The 23,737-nt window shown below is 41.9% G+C and overlaps 1 protein-coding gene and 1 pseudogene across 2 annotated transcripts in view; one reads left to right on the top strand and one right to left on the bottom strand.

Moving 5' to 3' along the window:
* lsamp (limbic system associated membrane protein) overlaps nucleotides 1-23,737 on the top strand; it is a 632,217-nt gene that overhangs the window by 539,935 nt on the left and 68,545 nt on the right. For both annotated transcript variants that reach the window (XM_050059103.1, XM_050059093.1), the window contains 2 exons: nucleotides 2,395-2,539; nucleotides 5,542-5,629. In XM_050059103.1, the coding sequence (XP_049915060.1) occupies nucleotides 2,395-2,539; nucleotides 5,542-5,629 (233 nt within the window). The remainder of the gene's footprint in view (nucleotides 1-2,394; nucleotides 2,540-5,541; nucleotides 5,630-23,737) is intronic.
* LOC126408795 (probable histone deacetylase 1-A) lies at nucleotides 6,041-22,317 on the bottom strand (annotated as a pseudogene).

The following is a 23,737-nucleotide window of genomic DNA, read 5'->3' as shown; positions in this document are numbered from 1 at the left end:
ATGGAAAATGAATGAATGTAGATTTTAAGCTTTACTGTTTGAACCGTCAAATTATTACATCACTGAGACGTATCATTTGTCAAACATGCTCGTTGCAAGTCTGTAGTTTAATCCTAAGCTCTATGAAATGTCTGTGCTGTAGACAGTTGTCTTGCACAGTCCTTTACAAGATCACGATTCAGCTTTTGTAACAGCCTGCTGTTTGGTGTAATCTAAGTTGGGTTTTTTTTAAAGAGACAACCGAAGGAAACTGGTGTCAGGATTCTGTTCACGTCTCCTCGTTCTGTCTTTCACTTTCCTGCTTTTGTTTTTTTCACCTCCTCCCGTTTACTTCACGGTAGGAGACAAGTGGTAATAAGGGAAGAGAGGAAGCAAGGCTCAGTGAAAACAAACAAGATGCAGCCATTCAGTCAGCCAGGGCAGTTTATTGCTTCACTGCAAACACGTAAAATCTCTTCAACTTGTCACTGTGTGTCCATGTGTTGTACTAATTTAGAACACTGTCGCGTAGAAAACAGAGAATAGCTCTTAAACGGTCAATCACAGCATTAAAACCTCTACACTCAAACTGTTTACATCAAAACAACAAAACAATCCAATCATACATTTATAATCATAAAGACTGTGTTATTACATTTTGTGTATTAGATTGCTCTTTCAATAAACTGTACCAAGCATATATGCACTTCTGCACAGTAGATTTTATGTAATTGCGTGGTAAATGGACAGGTGCTGAACAAAGGCAGGCACTTCACATCTCAGTAGCTGATGTACTGTTGACCTCTTTCAGTACGACAGTGTCAAATACTGTATTGTACATAAGGTGATGTGCATCTGGCTGATGCAACACTACACTGAAGCTACAGTAGAGTACATCGCAGTTCTGTACAGTGAATTATTTAAATGTTTTGTGCATATTTATATGCATTCTGAAGTAAAATTCAAAATTAGGTTTGTATTTTCGAAAAGCCCGAAGGTTTTGACTAGAATATAAAGTTCTGCAGGTTTGACCACACAACTTGCACCGATCGAGCACCGCAGGGGCCTATCGTTTATGGATGATTTGCAGAGGTTAAAGCTCAAAACTCATAAAAACGATCTACATTTTATGAATTTGAATTATGTGAGTTAGGCTTCATTTTCCAAATGTCTCCTCTAAATTGGAAAAAGCCATGCTTTTAGTTTTCAGTCGTTCATGTACTTCTCCTTGATAATGTGTCTTAATTAGTTGCATTCGACTACAAAGTCGATTAATTAGAGCCCCATATATATTCGAAACAAAATGAGATAAACCTGTTCTCTTTAGAGTGAAGAAAGTAAAGGGTAGATGTCAAAGTGAGTCAATAAATACAGTGAGTTATCTTGGTTCCACACAAAGGGAAGGAACATCAACAAGGATTCAAGCTGCGAGTACAAGCCTTCAACAAATCTGACATCCAGCTCCCACTGGGTAACAGGCTGGGGGTGACTGCACCACCACTTTTGTGCATCACCCGGGGTCACCTGCCAAAGACAGCCTCACTCCACTGCCTCGCTAATCTACTCTCTTGTAGCCCAACACACTCCAAAGCAGTTTGCACAGCCAAGGCTCGGGGAGTCGCCGGAATTTGCATGTGAGGCGCATCCGCTGTCGGCTTGCATTACGGCTGATATCCATTCTCATTGATTCCGACGTCCTCTCACATTTACATTTATTCATTAGGCAGGCGCTCGGCTCCCATCCCTCCCGTGCAAGATGTCTTAGCTCAAGCTTTAGCTCGAGCTTACTTGGCGTAATGTTCTGACAGCGTGCAACAAGCAGTAAACAAGAGGATACCGGTGTCCTTTCTCATCCACAGGAATAGGCTCACTGTTAAAGGAGATGTATTTATCAGAGAGAGGAAGGGAGGTAGATTCAAAGAAGGTGGAGAGACAGGGGTAAAAAGAGACAGTGAGTGGGAGGAAGAGAGTGTGTGAGGGATGAATTGAGGATAGGAAAGAGAAAGAAATGCTCCACAACTTAAGCTTTTCTTTCAAGACCTCAGGATAAGTGGATTGCTGAGTTGTCCCTTGCTGGTCAGCAGCATCAAACACAACACAGCTGAACTGTGTTGCAGTATCCCCAGCTTGGCCACTTGTTTCAAGAAATTATTATGCCTTTAAACCCCTACTTAAAACGCCTCTGAGTTACAGCCCACCTACTCCGTGGGATCCGATAATTGCTGTTATTTGTTTCTTTCCTATCTGCAAAGCTCCACATATCCTTTCTCCTAATAAGATTACAGCTTATGAAATGAAAGATATTACCTGCCCTTTTCTTTTCACACCCTCTCGCACCACATCCCCTTATGAGAAACGCAGCCTTCCATTTCTGTTTCCTTCTCCTCACCTCGCTCGTTCTTGTTGTGCCCACAGGTGTTATGTGGATGACAAAGTGTCCAAGGTGGCTTGGCTCAATCGATCCAACATCATCTTTGCTGGCCAGGACAAGTGGTCCCTGGACCCCAGAGTAGATCTGGTCACTAAAGGACAGCTGGAGTACAGCCTGCGCATACAAAAGGTAAAACTGACCTAGAAACTGGAATGGACTGTTACATTCATTATGAGCTCAGTGTGATTGACAGTTGCATCTCGAGATGAGAGAAAAACAGATTTTTTAGTTGTTGTTCTTTCAAGGATCCTATTCAAGTCATGAAATATGACCTTAATAAACTGCACACTTTGACTTTTGAACAGCCGGAGCTGTGTTGTTTAAATATTTATTCATTCGTTTATGCATTTTTTTATGCAGCAGGTTCAGTCAGACTTTCTTCATTCTGTCCTTAAGTTTTAATTTACCACTTATGTGAACCTGCCTGACCATTAGCATATGAGAAGACAGGATGAGAAGACAGGGGCGTTTTTACATAAAAACAACTCTCTGCTAGCTAATATTAAAAGAATAATTTGACATGTTAGGAAGTACGCTTGTGTGCTCGTGTAAAGCCGGAGGGAGGGCTGCTAGATTATCTTAGCATAAAAACTAGAAAGAAGGGGAAATAGCTAACCTGGCTCTGTCCAAAGCTAAAGAGGGATTCATTTGAAACGGACAAATATATCTAATCATGTTATCAATATCAATCTTCTCATATGACTAATGGCAAGAAAGGAATGAGAGTATGCACCCAAATTTCAGGCTATTATTTACAACCTGTATTCATGCCTAGAATAAATCAAGCATCCGAAACTAAATTTGCAAAAGTGGTGGCATGACCCACTGAAGGAAAAATGTGTGCATAGTTAGTCAACTTATTCCTTCAGTACAGGTAGATTATATCATTTAATTAAATTATTATTCTCATTTATTATCAAAACAGTAAGTTCTCATCATATATACTACATTGCATGCTGGGAGGTCTGCTAACATGCTGATCATGTTTCCTTAGAAACTTAATTTAATGTGTTGAGTGACCTTTCAGCATAACATTCATTCAGCTTTTAATTTACACTCAGAAAACTTCAAATCAGAATTTGTGTTCATAGGTTCAGACACAAAAATAAAAAGAAACTTAAAGTCAAATTAATTTACAAGTAGTAAAACTTAGTCTATGTATTTATCTTAAATCAATTAAAAAAGATTAGCTCATTCCACTAAACAGTAGTTGTAATAATAACAACTATTTATATGGTAATTTAGACAAGTATGTATAATACAGTGTAATTGAAATGAAAATGATAAAGCACTATGGGCCGTAAAAACCCACCTGTACATACTGGGATCTGTATAACATTGTATAGTTTTGTATGTGTGCATGTACGTATTTTAGGTACACGTATATGTATATTCTTACATTGCATTTTCTGTATATAATGTTCTTTTACTTCTTTGTATTCTGCTATTGTATGACATTGCACTGTGAAGCTCTTTGTAACTTTACTTTAACTTTAGCTTTAGAAAAGCGCTATAGAAATAAAATTATGATTATTATTATTATTATTATCATTATCATATCTTACACCTGTCTCAAAGCTGTGCATAGAGTGCAACTCTCATTGCTAGTTTCAGACCAATGCAGTTGTCATTTTCTCGGCCAGCACCCACGCTGTGTTGGTAGTAAATGCACTTGTGCCCATCTGTATGCCCATGTGTGTGTAGGTCTTCAAATGAGGTGCGGTCAGTAGCATTGTTGGCATATTGCTACTTTGAGGCAGCAGAAAGCCATTGTGCCCTTGACTAACAAAAACCTGGTCTAACGTCAAAAGCGCAGTATCTTCCTGCTATTTAAAGGATGCAATGTTCAGATAATTAGATGCAGCTACATAGGTGGGTTCATAACACACGTACACTGTGCTTGTTACACACACAGTGAATGGACATATGGATACGTTCCAGGTGTGTGTAATAATACATAATCAATGGGGCAACTGTTAATACATTCTCTGAAATATGAACATAGCAGAGAGCAGAGCAGAGCTGCTGTCCAACTTACCTTTGGGACAGAAGCTGTGCGCATTTATGGACCAGGAGCAGTTTAACCTTAAGTTCTGTTTCCTTTTTCAAGTTTACAGTTTTCCTGCGTAAATGTCCACGATATTTGCTGCAGTGACATCACTGCTCTTACTATATTAGTCTCAGCAGAAAACTGCTTGCTTCTCCAATTTGCCGAATCTGCCATGTAAATAGCAGCGGGTCAGGTGCAGGACTTCTGGCTTTTAAAGGGAAAGAGAGTTGACACTTGAATACATGTTATGCCCAAAACATACCTATGATTAATTAAGGGGGTAAATACAACCCCTTGTGCCTTACTTTGTGCCCAGATCAAAGACCTTTGCACACTGAGTCGTTTTTTTTTTTTTTTAAGACTTATTCCATCATGCAAAAAAAAATTGTTAGGCACAGAAATCTTGCACACTGATTCCAGTGTGTTTCATTGTTCTATTCATTGTGAAAATTGGCTATACTTAACAAAATGATGACACATTTCCTCCTTTGCCTCTGGAATTACCTATCTGGCTGTTACCACTCCCTCCCTGCCTTTCATTTGGCACTGCAGCTGCAAAAGGAGCACATTCTGTGTGCGGTCCACATCCTCCTCCTCTTTATCATCATCCACCCAAATATTACTATCTAACCTGTTGAACGTGAGCTATCTATGAGTTTTGAAATGATTCTGTGTGCCCCGTTCCTCTGTCTTGTTGCGGATGTTTCTTCACTGATTGTAGATCAAAGAAACTCTCGTATGCCAAATCGCAAGACATCTAGCTTGTTCTGAAAATTTTAATGACGGATGAAGGTTTAGGACAAACGTGATTGACACAACGTTAGGTCATATTTATTTTTAGATGTGCGACAATTTTGGACAAAAAAAACTGACTCAGTGTGCAAAGACCTTAAGTTTAACTAGCAAAGCAGCTGAAATGCACTTGCACTTTTGAACACACGCTATACATTGTTTAAAATAGAGCCTGATATCTCTGAAAAGGTAACAAAGTAAAATAAATGAAGACATGCACTGCCAGTATTATTGTAATGAGATATATTCAAACTGATGAAACAACAATGTTCTGTTTTATTGTGTGTAGGTGGATGTGTATGACGAGGGGTCGTACACCTGCTCCATACAGACTAAGCAGCAGCCCAAGACCTCACAGGTTTACCTCATTGTACAAGGTAAGTGGCAACCATACATAAACACCCACAGCAAAAGTAAACAAGTATTGCATCACCTATTCATGACGGCTGTAAAGATATAAACTTAAATGTTGGGTCAATAAAGTGTATTACATGCTAAACAGAAGCTACAGCATATAATAAATTACATTTCAAATGTCTCCAGAGTCTGAGGCATCATTGTCCAACAGCACACAGGCAGCATACATCAGCGTCACCACCGCTCTATTATTAAATGTTGAAATGTGTCCCTCTAAGGTTTCTGCAAGGAAAATATATGAATATGTATTGTCAGGGAAAAGAAAAAAAAGCTATATGTCACAAATGCCCGCCTACAGCAACCGTATTTCTTGTTCCAGTTCAAATGAATCTTAAGTGCACTTGAAAACCCTTCAGCAGTAGTTTTCCATTTCAAAGAATGGGGAAGTTATTTCTCCTGAATGGAGACAGCAGGAAAGTTGAGAGCGAGAGAGAAGGTGCTGCAGGATTTGATTCAGGGCCTAGAGGGTGGATTTTTTTTTCCTCAAAACTTTTTCTCTTTTTTTGGCAAAATGCCTTACAAAACTTATCTTTTGGGTTGTAAGGCTGTAGCTCCTGTTCAGGAGAAAGCAATACTATAAAATCATCAAATGCACCTGAGAGGGCTGACAAAAAGGTGCACAGTCATGTTCAGTTTTCAGCTTTCTTTTGGTTATTCTGCATCTTTTTCGCCTTTTGAGATGAAATCTTCTGACTGTCATCCAAGACAACTAACTCCATGACTATTTTTTAAAGGAGCATTTTGAGAAATGAGTCCTTATCTCTCCACTAACTATCTCACCATAATTACATGAATGGCGTACACATTTAAATAAAGGTATTACCAAGCAGCTGTGGAGCACTGGACAAATCAGTGATTAGATGTGGCAAAATTCTCTATGGTCTAAAGATAAAAGCAAAGATAAAACAGAAATAATTGTTTTAGGTGCCAAAGAAGAATGATTTAAACTCAGTGCTTAGGGGTGCAAATCGAAATTTAACATCCACGTGAAAGCGATAACAAAATTAACACACTGAATTCTTTCAAATCAAAGCTTTAAATATTCGTTTTCTACCGCTATTTTTTATGAAAATAAATGAGTATTTTTTTTTATTATTCATCTGTCTAGTATGTTTATTGTCTTTATCTTCTATCTTATTGTATTCTTTTTAGACTTAATACTTTTTAGACTATATGTGTAAATATACCTTATCTTACCTGAGTGCTCTGTAAGGTAAATATGTACCAGGAGCCAGCAGCTTCTTACCTTAGCTTAGCTTAGCACAGCCACAACTTGAAGTTTTCACACATTGGTTTTTGTACATATTAAACAAACATGATGTAAATTTTCATTCTGTAAATTTGTGAACTTTAGATTTGCTGCAGGCTTATTTTGTTACCATCAAAACAAATCAGGCTGTGTTCTCCTGTTTCCAGTCTTCAAGTCTTTATGCTAAGCTAAGCTAACTATAGTGAACCATAGCCCTTATTTCAGTCAGGAACACTATAGTCAAAGAAAACTTAATTCCCATTTGCAGTATTATATCTGGGGGTATGACTCTGTTCTGGGACCTCTCTGCCTTTTCTAGGCCGACACAGAAAGCCTCTTCCACACGCCTACTTGGAAAGCCCTAAGGCAGAGAAAGCACACTTCTCTGCCCTTCAGCGTGCAAACGCCAAAAGTCTGAGGCAGAGAGAGCAAACTTTCCTGCCCTTCCATGCGCCTACATGGAAGAGCAGCAACAAAGACCCCTGGGAACAGAACAGAGCAGCATCAGTGACAAACAAAAATGACATTGATAAGTCAGACACAGCATGAAAAGGAGGAGCTGGGGTGGAGGCAGGTTGCAAAGCGGCTTACAGAGGAAGCAGCAACAGTAGGCAGGCTAGAGCAGTTTAAATAAGGAACCCTGAATGAGATTCGCCAGTTGGTTGCATAGAAAGGAATCATGGGATCTATCAGCTGCTCCATAAGTCAGTTGGGCTGTTTGAGATCAGCTAATGTAGCTGGGATGTGAGCTCAGCTTGACATCACGTCCTGCCTGAGCTAACGCTATGATCAATGTGTATTATAACTGGAATTTTGTGGCTCACGATATCCTTTAACCTGTCACATGTCATTTCACCATCCCTACTCCATCCTGTCTAAACACTCTCTAACGAAGAGAATAATTGCCAACAAATAATCTTGGCAAAAGCAACCTCATTAAAACCTACATTCAGATCATCTCACGTCTCCATGTTGCAGAAACTACAGGCAACAGTTTTCTTTTCTTCTGCTTTTTAAACTGTCAGTACACTTGGCCCTTTTAGTTCTTCTTTAAACCTCTGAAATGTTTCTGAATTGCTGGGAAGCTCTCGGGACCATGAAAGAATAACAGCAATAAAAACATTGAGCTGTGCATCAAGGCCAAAACAAAAAAAGAAAGAGTTCATTATCCATCAAAATGCCATCGCCAAGCCTCCGTAGTCTCGTTTTCCAAAGCCACAGTTAGTTGACAGAAATTGCTCTTAACCTGTCAGACGCAGGCTGCCTGACACACACGAATGCAATACCTGAGTGCTCAAAAATGGGCTATAGTTTGTTTGTTTGCATGTGTGTAGGAGTGTATGTCTTTATATGCTTTGCTGTCAGCGATGAATGCTTCAGCTGTCACCTGTCCATTATCCTGAGAAGACACACTCAAGCAAGACATGGAGCGCTGTGTATGTACAGTGACAAAACTGTTGTTGCAGCCCAATACATTTCAGCGTTGTTCACTGTTTCATCAATCACAGTTTGTTTTGTTTAAACTGCCCCTTCCATTTTGAACATTCTGACTGACTGATGTGAAACCTGACCCCAGATAAATACTACAGGCTGTCAGTGGAGGAAATGCACCACAGTGTAATTTCGCCCCACACAATAGCCTACTAGAGAACTTCCCATCCAGCTATGAACTGAAGATATCATCCATTAATAGCATTTTTAAAGGTCAATATGTGAATTGATGCTCCTCTTCTTGGATCCATGGCAGCAAATTGCCTCTCCTTCCCAGAATCCATTGTGTCCGATTATTCAGCGCTTGATCATTGGAATGTCCTGCGTCGACTTTCAGAGTTTCTGTCGACGGCCTCGTTTATCACAGCTAATGCGACAGCTATAGCCAAACATTGATTCTGTTTCTTTCTGTCCCTGCTACTTTGTCCTCTGCTCTGCTTCTCAAAGTCCCATTCAATTTTTGCTGCCATTGTTATGCTCATCTGTTGTATTTCCCCGCTGCGTGGGTGTAATCTTCTCCTTGAGGTTCAGTTCAGCATCTTTCATCTAAATTGCGGTGCAGTGCTGAAGGCGTAGGTTTCTGGCAATTACTGCGAATGTGTTACTGTGCGCAAGTACTGTGAAGTTTTTATTTACTTTTAAACGGTGGTCAAACATTGAACATCGATGTGAGGAAACTACTGCGGAAACTAATGCGGAATACTGATTAAATAACAAGTAGGAAGTAAAACCCTGCTTCATTAACTATCCACCACTTATTTATCTTCTACTTTGGTCTGGTTTTATCCAATAAGGATTCTACCCTTTATGTGGGTTTAAGTCTTTCACTAAGGGATGATAAGAATTTGTCTTTGTGTGTGGCTCTACTATACCATCTCACGCAGCAACCTAAACCCACCCTGCAAAACCCAATCAACTCTGCAGGATAATAATTCACCCTGCCTTCATCTTTTAATGGATATGAAAATGTTCCAAGCATCAAACATTGCCCCTGGTTACAGACCCAAGAGCGGGTTCACATAACCAAAGCTGACAATTTTCTGCTAGCAGGGACAGGGACGTAATTGGAAAACAAATGATCAGACAAAGTAAATTTGCGGTGGATGAAAAAAGTGGCAAACTCGCAGGGCTCAGACGAGTGGTACCAAGCAGCAGGGTCACTGCACATGACAAGAATCCCAATATAATGGCAGGCTTTCCACCCCCAATCCAATTTGATTTTTATGAAACACAGACATAGAAGTTTAGCCGATGGGCAAGCCCAGCCCAGTGTTGTGATGATTTGAAGGTCTGACTTTGATTTTTGCCAAGTCTGTTTGCTCGTCAAGAGATGTTTGTGCATTTGGAAAAGTAAGAATGAGCGTGCACATGTACCTGAATATGTCTGTCAGTGAGCAGTCTTTCTTTCTATGCTGTATTAACTGTGGTTATAGTTAGTTCACACCATTGTTTGATTTGTAGTCACAGTTGGAAATGCTCTTCTTTTGTTAAGTTTTTCTTTTAATCAGTAAACCTTTCCTTTTCTCTTTTACCATAGTCTATGGAGAGGTATTGCAGAATAATATACACTTTCAAACTTTGAGCTCAAACCAAATATCATCCCATTAAAATTATAACGGTGCTGCATTGATGGAATTTTTTTTCTTTTTTTTTAAATATTAAAACATTCCACCATTTGATCAAGTTGGAGAAAATATACTCTGTAGACACGCCGTCTAACATCAATCCCAGTGAGGTGGAACAGTCTGTGCTTTCATGCTGATATCCACAGTGTTAAATCCCGTCTGTAGCCCATATAAACTGCTTGGCTGTCATTAATGATGTTCCGCTCCTAAAGTACAGATGGCAGGAGTATATTTATCTGACTCTAAAAGAAAAATATTTGACTTATTTAAAAAGTTTAATATCTTATTCCTTTGTAACTATTGTCATACTGAATCAGCAAAATCTTTCTTGAATCCATTTGCATAGGACTGATGTAACTTGGGGCTATCCAGTCATCTGTAGTAATCCTGGACATCATTCTATTGATATTTCCAATTTGTGTGTGCATTTTTTTAAACATTATTCTATCAGGCAAGTCACTTGAAAAAATAAATTCTTACTTACAAGCATGACCAAGCAATTGCTCAGTATTATGGGTTAAACAACCAACATCATTATAATGAACAGCGGGCAGGGAAATAAAGTGAGACAGCAGCAAGAGAGTGACACAGTGGCAAGCAAAAAGCAACGCATTATGACGGGGCCATCAAACAGTGCAAGTCATGTAAGAATAGAGAGGATTATTTGTGCTGGTAGGAAACTATTGCGTAAGTAAGAACATCTTGTAAAACTGTCCAATATTATTGAACATCATAGTTTATATCCTAGCAATCACAGATGGATCAGGAAATCTGACAAAAGGAAATCAGATCTGTCATGTCCATGATTGGTGGATAATACACCGTTTTCTGATGAAGACAAAAATCCTCTGATGAAAAAATATGATCCCTGGTGAATCAAAATCTGCACGCAATTTGTTTTTCTTGTTTCTGAGGACAATTGCTGTATTCTTTTGTCAGGAAAAACAGAGTTAAAAAAGATACATACAATGAAATTTGGGTTGTTGAGATGGCTGCTGCTTTAAAGCCTTCAACAGCCATCATCAGATCTTTACCAAAGTGTGAGGAGTAAGGCCTATATTATCATCCATGTGGGTGCGTTCCGAATCACTTCTTCTTTTCCTTTAGTAGGTACTGCAGCTACCCTTAAAAAGTACATACTGTTGCATGCAGTATACCCTCTTGCACTCCACCCCCATTTTGTAGCGAAAACGCCTAAAATGACATACCCAAATTAAAATGACTGTAGCATCTCATCCACTCTGACTACATGCATGCATGAGGTCTTGCAAGAAAGAAAGCTCCCTGAAGTTTCTTGTGAAAGTGTCAGAAACACTCTAGGTGATACAGAGACAGAGTAATGGGCCTCTGAAGTCAGTAAAAAGTTGAAGATTTTGCCTAAAAAACAAAATACAAAAAAAAGATTTTCAGGATAAATAACTCTCTGTGGCTTCATCTGAGCAGGTAAATGACACTGTGGGGCTGTAGGCACACTATCAATGAATATTTGTTTCAAATTTGAAGAAGATTGCTCAAAGTATGACCATTCTATAGTGTTTTCTCCATGAAAAGATCCAGGCGGAGCTCCAAATGACAAGAGCGCTCACTCCGCTTCAAAACAGTACTATCAGTGATCAAACAACACTCAGCCAGCTTCAAACATTGTAATGATTGAAATCAGGTGTGATTATGATAGCTGATGTTGTTTATGACACAGAAACACCATAAAACATCACCAAATAAAGCCATATGATACGTGAAAGTTATGATCCCACTGTCTAGGCGGTATATCTCAGCCAAAACTAGTGGTAGGAGTGAGACTCTTACCTTTTATAAAAGATCTAAGTCTCCACTCGTAGCTCCGCATAAGATCGCGAGTAATCCTTTAACTTTTTCCCTCGAAAAACGGCATGACATGACTTGTCACCACTCATCGCGATTTTGGACTTTGTGTGTTTAGGCTGCTCTGTGTTCTTGTTGGTCATACTGGACGGGCTGATGTGCAGCTTGAAGTCAGGCCCAAAGTAATCGTTGTAGGGCAGCTTGTTGGGGATGAAGTAGTCCAAGGCAATGGCAGTTTCGTATGTCCAGCAATGGGCCACTTTGCCAATGATGTAGCCCCCGCCACCCAGCATCCGCAGGGGCACACTGAACCTTTTGATGTACTCAGCACATTTGGCTTGGCCTTCGATGGTGAGGTTGAAGCAGTCCTGTCTGTCTCCAGAAAGAGAATCTGCTCCACACTGGAGTACAACTGCACTTGGCTGGTACATCTCCATGACTTGAGCCATAATAGGTTTGAAGATGGCTTCACAGGACTAGTCATCAATACTGTCTCTGAGCAGGTAGTCTCTGACGGCCTAACACTCATTCACACCTGGACCCATCTAACCCTAATGGCACCCATGATGGCTGGGTGGGTCAACAACTCACATATGACCTTAATGACTTTGAAACTCAGAGCTCACATGTGACCTCAGCAACTCTGTAAGGGTTCACACCCACACAGGGTTTAAAGCCTGTGACTCTGCACCAGTCCTTTAGAACTGAAGAAGCCTCTTAAGTGAGAGGTAAAACGTCTTCAGGAAGTCAAACAAGTCTGGCTGCCTACGATAAAGCACTTAAGATTAGCATGCTGATACACTGAAGTAAGATAAAAACATTATACCTGCCTAACATCAGCTTGTTAGCAATGTTATTGTGAGCATGCTAGCATGCTGATGTTAGCATTTAGCTCAAAGCACCGCTGTGCCTAATTAAAGCCTCAAAACGCTACTATAGACTCTATAGTGTTGTTTAGATCTCACTGATACATTATTTTAAGAAATTATGGTGTGGGAGCATTTTATCAAATTTAATGAGGAGGTGCAGTAAAATATTAGTAATATTGGGGAGGGCCTCGCTTTAAAAACAAAACCATGACATATAAGCCCAAATGTAGCCCCAATCCCCACCACAATCATTCCTTTGTACAACTGTACCCACGGCAGCAGTGTTTCAGCAAATTCAGCAATTCTTCATGTGCATGCAAATGTGTTTTATAAAATGCCGAGGCTAGGGAGTGATTCATTCATCTCATGAGGTCCTCTTATAATACTCATCCCGCAGGAGTGGAACTTTTATTTCGTTTAGCCCTTACTGTAACTGACAATCTGCCCGCAGACTGCTGACCCCAATCAGAAATATTGCAGCTTGTTGAACTCTGTTTCCACTAGTTTATTCAACAGTCAGCATTCACTTTATGTGACTCTTTCACCAGATAGGAAAATATTAGTAGCCAGCCAGTGAGTGAATCAGCTTTCAGCATGCAGGGTCTCGAATCACTGGCCCAGTCGCTAATAAGTAAATCGAAAGTCATTCTGTTGAATTGTGCATCCCAGGCTAAAGGAGCCATAACAGCTGGATGGATCGTGACATGCGCTGACCTGCTGCTAGTGATTATACATAAAATGTATCTGTGTCCATGTGTGTGTGTGTGTGTGTGTGCTGCCAATTATACAAGAGTGTGTGTTGGTTGTTTGCCAGATGCCACGAGTTCCTTGAAGCCTGTCAATTGTATTGATCTCTTGTTGGTTTGCAATTGCAGTAGGCTGCTTCCCTTGGTTCCTTGTCTTTCTATTTTTTTCTCTACTTCCTTTTCACTCGAGTGATGCTTGATCAGCTGATTCAAATCAGCATTGATCTGAAACTATTGAATTAAAGTCAGCACTGTCATATGCACTGACCTTTACAAAATGATTTAAGTCGCCTTGTTAATATAAAAATTGCCATGCAACCGATCTCCACCTCTGAAACCCTTTTTTCCCCTTCCTAGCATTGTTCAGAATGCAGTGCAGCACAGATAAAACAACAAGGCGTATTCACTGGACTGTATATTCCTACTTATTTTTCAATACAACATCATAAGTCTTATATCTGTTGGGTTTATGACCAGAACCAGTCTGGCTAGGCAATCTGGATTAGCTCTTAAATCTACAAGTTATCACCCAAATCTTCCTAGCGAGCAGCTCTCCCTCCAAGACAGATGGTATTATCCATTCATAAATGTCACAGAAACAGAGTGACTATAAAGTAGCAGACAAAGTGAATACAATGGTCCCATAAGCAGATGTTCCCTAGCTTCTGTGACCCCATTTCAATATGTTGCGTCCATTGAGAAGTGCCACATGTTAATATACTGCAGACACTTGCTCTGGAGCATGGAGAATTGTCAAAACTAACGCAACAACAGGAGGTTTTGTGTGTCGTTTTGGCCATGGCACAAAATCAGACAAATATAATTATACCCTGGCGCTTTGTTGTGGTTGTTTTTCATCCCAGAGTCATTAAAAAAAAACTTTTTTTTAAATTCTAACCACATCCCCCCCTGCTGTGGTATTTAAGGAGCTAATCCGCAGAACTCTCTAAAGGCAGCCGTGTCACTCTAAAGAGCACCCTAGCAGGAGGGGGGCAGGTGTGCTTGCGCCCACACGTGTGTCTGTGTGTTGCTGTGCACGCATCTTCTACTCTACAGTCTGGGCAAGGAGGAGGACTGACCTTTTAACAATTATCATGGGACAATCAGAACCTTTCGGCGGTGCCTGTGAAGCCATCTATCCACTGTGCTCCTCTCCACCTCTTCCCATCTCAACGACCCCTTCCTCTTTTCTTCTGCCCCTGCATGCCCCTCACTTTTCTATACCTTGGACCACCCCTTATCTGTGCTGTTGCTGATGTCTTCTGTTACTTCCTTTCACACTAAGCATGGGGTTCTGTGAACAGGAAGGGAGATAGAAAGGCATGTGCAGGAAGTGCAGATTAGGCATGGCTATCATTAATTCCAGGTATCGGCAGTCTGTCTGGCTCTGCAGCTACAGCACCGTGATCACACCCACATACACATTATTGCTTGTATTGCCGCCAGCCATGGAGTTCACACTACATTCTTTTTACTGGATGATCCCTTCTTACCTGTCTGAGAAAAGCATGTTAAGGGAGATCAATGAAGCTTCTGTTCACCGTAGGAAAAAAGCAAACACATCAACAAAATTTCTTCCTCGCCATCCAGCAGACATTTGCAGCCTCTCATTGAAGGCTGAGCTATTGCTCGTCAAGTGCTTTCCAGCAGCCAAGGAGCACATGGAGCATGGCACTTGAAGTCTTGAATACCATTCAGTTTCTGTCCAGTGTTAAAGTGTTTACTGCATAAACGTGTATGCCATGCGCTGCCTTGATGCCACCTGTGCTGCAATTTGCAATATATCAACACCAAAACACTGATGTTATTTTATTCAAAGGGATGTTTATCTGATATATGATCCAAAATCAGAGGAAAAAATTATAGACAATAATACATTTATTTGATATAGCACCTTTCACAAAAATAAAACTCACAGTGCTTCACAATGAAACAATCAAACATGTAATCAATAAAAACAAGGGTAATATAACAATTAAAACAAAGCAACAAAAGCAAAATAAAACAGAGCAAATACAGAACACTGAGGACCCAAACAGAATAGCTGAATAAAATAAGTTTGGGTCAATGATTTAACATGATGATCAAAATGCATGGCCTGATCAAAAACAACATCATGATTCCTAAAATTCGACTATATAGCTGATGAAAGGGACCCAATACTCTGGGCAACCTTTGAAGAATTATCATCACCATCTTGTTTGTGTTTAATTGTATGTCGTTAAGGAAGTGGTGCATGTAGGACTGTGATCACCGGAGAGTAACTAGCAAGAGGGGTGTGTCGCCCGGTGTGTCACTTAAAAACACCTGAAAAAATTTGAAAGACAATCTAGTTCAGAGATATGGTTGTATAGCCATATACTTGACTTGTTTATTGGTTTTTATCCTTACAGCCTTAGGTCTGACTTAAAAAAACTATATTTTTGTGGGCCCCTAGGGGGCAGCAGAACAGGTTATAAACACACCATGACATATCATTAGTTAATGAAGTTGTCAAAAGCTAATGTGTTAAGGTGCAGACACACCAAACCGACATCAAAGAACTAGCAGTGACGAAAGCCAACTGTTGCGTCGTCTACGTCGCCTCACGTCGCCCTGTGTCAGTTGCATTTGAACACATTACACGGACTACATCCGACGGCCAAGTAGCACGTACGTTCTGCGCCTGCATGAGAGAGAGCGGAGTGAGAGAGTGGTACATCCTGTCAGCTGAGGGGTTTCCTATCAGTGCAGCCGAGCACAGCAGCACCTCCACTGATGATTACATCCAGAAATAAACCTGCTGCTTCTTCTCACTTTAACCTGAATAACAAACCAGGGCTCGGTGCTCCAGTTGGATCCAAACGGAGAGTTGGGGTTAGTTCAGAGACTAGCGGAGGCTAACTGGCAGAGATGGGGACTTGAGTCATTGTGACTTGGACTTGAGTCGACTCGAGTCGCTGTTTTGATGACTTATGACTTGACTTGACAAAAAATAAAAGACTAAATAAAAGGCTGAAATTCCCCAAAAATATCTTTAAAAAAAAACAAAAAACCTAGGCCGACAGACGCTCACCGACGGCCCGACTTTGGTCGACGGCCGACCGTGGGCTTGATGTGTCAGGGCATTTAGCAAACTGTTCCACAACCTCCACATCCCTCCAAGTTGCGACACTGTGTAGAATGCAAAGAAATGTAAAGAAAAACAATGCAGTAATTTGCTGATCCTGGAGCCTATCCCAGCTATTATTGGGTGAGAGGCGGGGTACACCCTGGACAGGTCACCAGACTATCACAGGGCTGACACATAGAGACAGACAACCATTCACACTCACATTCACACCTATGGCCAGTTTAGAATCACCAATTAACCTGCATGTCTTTGGACTGTGGGAGGAAGCTGGAGCACCTGGAGAAAACCCACGCTGACACAGGGAGGACAGGCAAACTCCACACACCTGAGGTTCAGATCAGAAGCCCTCTTACAGTGAGGCGACAATGCTAACCACTGCATCACCATGCTGCCTAATGTTCAAACTGATAAACTTATCACACTTAATCTAATGCCTGCAACATGCCTCAAAAAAGTTTGCACAGGGACATGTGTACCACTGTGTTACATCATGCTTTATTTTCTTGTATGTTTTAATCGCACAAAGTAAGCATTAGGAAACTGAGGACACTAACTGCTGAAGTTTTGAAAATGAAATTGTTTACCATTTTTGCTTGTGAACAACTGAAGCTATCAAAGATTATTTTTTTGGCCTTTTCACCTTTATTTGATAGGACACTTAAGGTCTGAGAGAGAGATGGGATGACATGCAGCAAATGGGCCGTGGGCCATTGAATCCACGGCCACTGTGGCAAGGACATAGCCTTGGATGCCTGTTCTACTCTCTGAGCTATTGAGTGCCCCGCTACTGTGGCTTTCAGTCATGATCACCTGTTTACCTGTAGAAAGTTCTAAACAGGGATTTTTTCAGCACTTCAGAACAGTCTTTTGTTACACCTCTCTCAACCTTTTTGAAACATTTTCCAGGCATTAATTTAGGAATGAGTTATTTTTACGAAAAACAATAAAGTTTATTAGTTTCAACATTAATTATCTTGCCTTTGTACTGTAGTCAATTAAATATAGGTCGACAATGATTTGCAAAACATTGCATTCTGTTTTTATTAATGTTTAACACAATGGCCTCTAGTGCACCTGCGCTTCGCCAACTGGGTGTGGCAAGGCAGATTTTGCAAGTTTGGCACACCGTGCGCCTGGTGCAGCTTCTTCTCTTTCCCACCTCCATCCCTCCTACCTGCGCAAGTCGGAAAGAGGGAGGAGAGAAGACGTGGAGTGGGTTTTACACAGCCGATTCACATCACACTAATCAAATGAGCCCCTCTCCTCGCCTTTAAATGCGCCGCGCGAAGGCGTAATGAGAGTTTACTTAATTCGCCATGGCAGAAGAGAGCAGCAGCATCAGATGGCCAAACTTTTCCCAGGAGGAAACTGATGTTTTGGTCCGGGAGGTCCAAGCTCGCAGTGTCCGAATATGCGGAACTGCGAGCAGGCAACCACAGGTTTCCATTACGCGTGCCAAACGTGCCAAACGGTGCCAATCCCCTTTGATCTGACATCAGATGTGACGGGACAGTCAATATAGAGATACATTTATGTGCTGATTGCAGATAGTTGCATTGAATAGTGTTTTTTGTGGGTATTTATTGCATCGTTAATGTGCCTGATATTCTGGAAACTCTTCTGCTACACCGACTGCGCTCCCCCTGCGCTGACAGTAGACCTGGTTTCAGCTGGCGAGCTTTTAGTGCACCTTCGGCAAAGCCTTTTGGCACGAAACTGTCACTGCGCCAAGCTGGATCTGTTGACACCTCCCCCTGCTGCGCTGCAACACCCATCTCAGCGCACCTCGGTCTGCCAAAATACCAAACTGAGCACGCCTCGGGTTGCGCTGCTCGAAACTAGCTCTGCGCGGAGTTTGCCACCCTGCGCCACCCTGTGCCGCGCCGGGAAACTAGAGGCCAGTGTCACAACTTTTTGGGAATTTGGGTCGTATTTACGAGTCCAGCAGACACGGAGCAACATAAGCATTCATTTGGAGTCCAGTGTTTGGCCACCTGATGAATCTAAGTCCAATGTTTTCTCCTTAACTTCTGTATTTGGTCTCAACCGATACCTGAGGGAAATGTCTGGCTCTTAAGCCGCTAATGTCCACCAGCCAGTTACTTACTTGGTCTGTTGCGTGGTGGGCAGGTAGGGTACATTGGGTTTTTAGAGCTATTTCACTGAAGCCAGCCACCTGCTGTGGCCTGAAACTATTCTGGGAGCAGTGAGACTGAACCAAAACAGTTAAGTTGCAGGCTGGGGAACTGCAGAGTCGGGTGATAATTCTCCGAATGGGAATTATCACCCCTCTCATTTGATGTAGTCATTTGATCTAGTGTTAATATAAAAGTATTGATCGGTGCAGCTTTTAAAGCATTACTACACAGTTGATTTACCCATCTCTGAAAACACTTAGAGTGGCTTATTTTTAGCCTATATACATCCAGGATATTGAGAGGACATCGACGTGAAAGGTTCGAGCATTTGAAAAGCCCCAGAGTAAACTCTGCAGAATCACTGGCTTGTGTGAAGGCCAGCATCAGCCCCAGCATGCCTTATTATGCCTGCTGTGAGCATGACGGCAGACTGGCGACTAGACATATATCCATATACACCAGCCCTCTAGGGACAAGATTACACGTAGTTGTCACATCTGCCATTATTCCATGTCACTACCCAGTGGGATGAAGAAGAAAGACAGGCAGAGAGACAGAGGGGGAGAAAGCAGCCACACACATCCTCCATTGCCTTTGAACCTTCATAATGAAACTCACTCCTTGAAGTTTCAATGAAAGCAACAATTTACCATTCCCTTTTTCTTCCTGGGCTGCTGAGCTTATGTTGCTTAGACTGAATCTCTAAAAAAAAAAAAAAAAAAATGAGTGTCCTTTAATCTTCTTCATGCTGGCTGCAAGAGGTGCTCTCATGCATTTAAATGGGGCCATCCCATGGACACACATGACAGCAGGGGTATTGACAGGGGCTGCAGGTGAGCCATTCGGGGCCATATTTCACCGACTAACCAGGCGAGCCCGTGGCCATCGGTTCTGGACAGTGTCTCCCCGGTCTAGAGGCACACTATTTCTTTTCCTATTGCCTCCACTCCCTGCACACATACCCATTACTTGTATAGAAGTGCCAGTATCCTTTCCCTCCATCTTTTTCCATCCTCTATGTGACCTGGGCCTGTCAGATAGATGGACAGCCCTTTGGCACGGTGCTCCTTGTGCTCGTGAATGCCTCTGGAAGTGAGATTGAGTGGCACAGTTAAACCTGACCTCACCTGCTTTCTCTAAGGGGAAAAGATGAGGTTAGGTGTGTGTAGAGATTGTGGTAGTATGTGTCACAACATGTAGCATGAAGTGTTTGGCCCTGCATAGATAAATACACATACTTGTGGCTGCCTTTTAAGAATGTCAACCTTCTGTATTGCTTTTTAACATTTCACACCTCTGTGGCTTAATAGAACGCTGACACCTTTTCTTCAGTGTCTATGCCCTGCATTACTACAGGGTCACTTGCTGTGTGTGTGTTTATGTGTGTTGTTTAGTGTGTGAACGTACTGCCACTCAGCCCCGCTGGTGTTCAGGTCAATCCCACTGCTAGGCCTTGATCCCACTTTTATCACTGTGGGCTGGATAAGAGCAGAGAGGCAAACATGTGGGGGTTTAACTCGGAGACATGACAACAATACAGAACAGAGCGCGCTAAATATTACCCTAAATTGCTCACTTTGGTGGTGACACCAGCGGCCCTTAAATGCTTTCCACCTTTTAGATCCATTTAGGTCCATGAAGGGGAGAGAACAGCATGAGGATGAAACGAGTTTGTTTTGTGTGCACTTGGTGTGTATTAGCTCCACAAGCCTGCACTTCAGACACACACTGAGAGATATGTGATTTACTGATGGCTCACTTGTACCAAGCTCAGCACTGCTCGGGCCCATGTGGATTCAAACTACTTCCCTACCTTTCCTCCTAGTTCTCTCTACCGTCAGCAATCAGAAAAAAAAAAAAAATTAAGTACAAACTTTCTCATAATAGGAGTATGAACCATGCATTCTCTTTTTAGCAACACTAGTGGCATAGCCCCAGGGAAGGCGATGTCGGTCTCCTTGTCTGTCAGTCGGTCAGTCCTCAGCTTTTGTCTAGACTGAAATATCTCAAGCAGCAGATGGATTGCCTTGAAATTTTGTGTAGACATGCATTTTTCTGACAGGATGAAGCCTGCTGACTTTGCTGAGCCTCTGACTTTTCCTCTAGTGCCACCATGAGGTTGACAATTGTAGTTTTGAGTAAAATGTCTTAACTACTTTTGGATGGATTGCCATGCAATTTTGTAAATATGTAAAAAAAAAAAAAAAATCCTACAAAACTAATGACATTCCCATCAGCCTCCGCTGTACTTTATGTTTAGTACTGATTAGCAAATATTAGCATACTGATATGATGAACTAAAGTCCCTTCCCCAGTTGACAAAACAAAACAAAACAATAACAACCACTAACCACGGACTTGCTTTTGAATTTAATTGGAAAGGTTACAATTGGTAAATTCTAATCCCAATCCCCGGACAAATGACTCTGCTGTAGTCATGGGGATTTATCAGCTCCAGTTCTGATTGGCTCAGATCGGCAGGTATTGAAATACCACGCCTGGATGGGTGTGCTACTTTTAGCCCCTTTGCCAGCACGTTTTAAAGATGGGCCACCAGGAAAACTTTTCAAATTATTCAGCACTGAGTTTTATAAGAGACGTAAGATTTAATCAGTGTAACATTCTCACAGGCCTCCATGCTGCTTTCTATTGTTTACTGACCTGTTTTCTGGCCCGTTCATGACGTCAAATGTGACACACTAGAAAAAAAGAAAGAGACAAAGAAACAAACAAACAAAAAACTGAAAGGGCCGCATGGTGGTGCAGTGTTAAGCATTAGCCGCTTTTACATTGCCAGATTTTCGGCGAATGTTGGGCCGTTTTGCCGGCAAGCTGCGAGCGTTTAGACACACAGAGCCGGATTAGTGAGTTGATCCGAGGTGCCCAGTTTTCCACCTCGTAGGGTAGACATACTGGCAGAACCCTTTTAGTTTAAAAAGAACGAGGCACCCTTCCGCCACGGGAGGGGCTGTTGATGACTTGTGGGAGGATCTGTTGAATGATGCCGCACATGCGACCCACTGGCGGTGGATACACAGGAAACAGCTGATAGCAGGAATTAGCAGCTAGTAGCAAGAGGGAAACGCAAACCTGACACTACAGTAAAGATGAGCAACTGGGGGGACAAGGAATTGTGTGCCCTCCTTGCCCTCGCAAACGAAGAGGCCATTAACCATCAGATGACGGGGACGGTGAAGAACGGGCCAACTTATGAGAGAATTGCCGAAGGACTGACCAGCCGCGGCTTCCCTCCCACATCACTGTTTACGTCACACGCTGAGCTACACGTTTCGTTCTTGCTCACGCCCCCCCATTGCCCCAAAAAAGGCACATTCAGTATGAACAAAAGTAGGTAGGCAGCATTTTGCTGCACTCCCCGATTTTGTTTTTATACTGCCAATGCTGAAAGAAGACTGATTGGGCTTTCCTGCAAATTTGCACAATTCCTATTTAAAAAGGGCTATTGTCACCACACAGCAAGAGGATTCCCGGTTCGAACCCAAGGGTCGGGGAGGGTTCTGTGCGGAGTTTGCGTGTTCCCCCTGTGTCAACGTGGGCTTTCCCCGGGTCTAGCTTCCTCCCACAGTCCAAAGACATGCATGGTCAGTTAATAAGTGACTCTAAATTGCTGTAGGTGTGAATGCGAGCATTAATGGTTGTCTGTCTCTATGTGTCAGCCCTGTGATAGTCTGGCGACCACTCCAGGGTGTACCCCGCCTCCCGCCCAATGTCAGCTGGGATAGGCTCCAGCCCCCCGCAAACCATACCAGGATAAGCGGTGACAGAAAATGAATGAATGAATGCTTGGCTGGATTACTGGCAATGGGAAAACAGTCCTTCACCAATTTTAACAGGTTTTCCCGTGGTAAATTTGCAAACCATCAGCATGTTAGTATTTAGGTTAAACCACAGCAAACATCAACAGCCCCACCGAGCACCTAGCATTACTGTATACTATTAGTCATGTTTAATGTTTAGTTTGAACTGAGAAAGATATGCAGGAGAAATTTTTTAAAGCCGCTGTTTATGTCAGGACTGTTACAAAGAGTCTCACGGAATTCATCGGCTGACATCTGTCATCGTGCTTTGCATGGATTGTGTACTCATCCTCAGTGCTTTATAGTGAGTGTTCTTGGCTGCTCCTTCTCCCAGTGCCCACTGCCCCACCAGATGTCTGGCATGTTATTTAGTTGGACCATATGGTAGCCAGCGCTGATGCAGGGCTTTACATACCAAGCCGTCTGTGTGGCAAGAGAGCGCTAAACACTCCTCGTGATGGAGCATATGTCTTGTTGGATGTCTTTTTGATGGAGGGCTGCCTTTGTGAATGCTGGGGTTGGGTTAAGTTCGGGGGACTGAAAACTGATGCTGACTGTTTTCAATATGTGGTTAGTCACTGCATGCCATCTAAGTATCTGATCGCACAATTTGTGAGAAAGCTTTTTCAGAAATGTTCTCATATGATTGTATTTTGTGTTAAATGAGGAAAAATATGTCATCACATCAAATTTACTTCCTATAAAGTGACTTAAACTTTTATATTGATATTGCTTTGTGTTACCTTATTCCACACTAAGTTTATGGTTTTTGAAGCACACACATGCACTGTAATCAAAACGGGGCCCTCGGAGAAACTAAAAATACATCTCACTAATGAGAAAAAAATTGCTTATCACTTATGGAGGGAAAATATTTATGACTCTTCATTACAATATGCTGCTCTCTAATGCATAGGCGTCTCACAGCTCCAGTCGCTGAGTGTTGTTGAGCTTGTGCCTCTTCCCAGCGCTTTGATGGCGCAGCTTCGGATTTAATGGGAAATATTTTTTCCCTGGGAGGGTCTTTGACAGTTGGCACTGGTCGGCTGTTGCAGTGGCCACTGTGGTAAGTAACATATGGGCTTGTTATCTCTCCTCAGAGCTAGAAAACACTCCCAACACCAGCCACTTGCTCATTAGACTGCAGCTCAAGGCAAAGCATGGAAACAGAGAGAAGGAAAGACAGAGTGAGGAAAGGA

This window comes from Epinephelus moara, chromosome 2 (genome assembly GCF_006386435.1).
Source record: "Epinephelus moara isolate mb chromosome 2, YSFRI_EMoa_1.0, whole genome shotgun sequence".
NCBI lineage: Eukaryota > Metazoa > Chordata > Actinopteri > Perciformes > Serranidae > Epinephelus > Epinephelus moara.
Note: the sequence above shows the minus strand (reverse complement) of the source record. Positions and strands in the feature narration are given on the sequence as shown.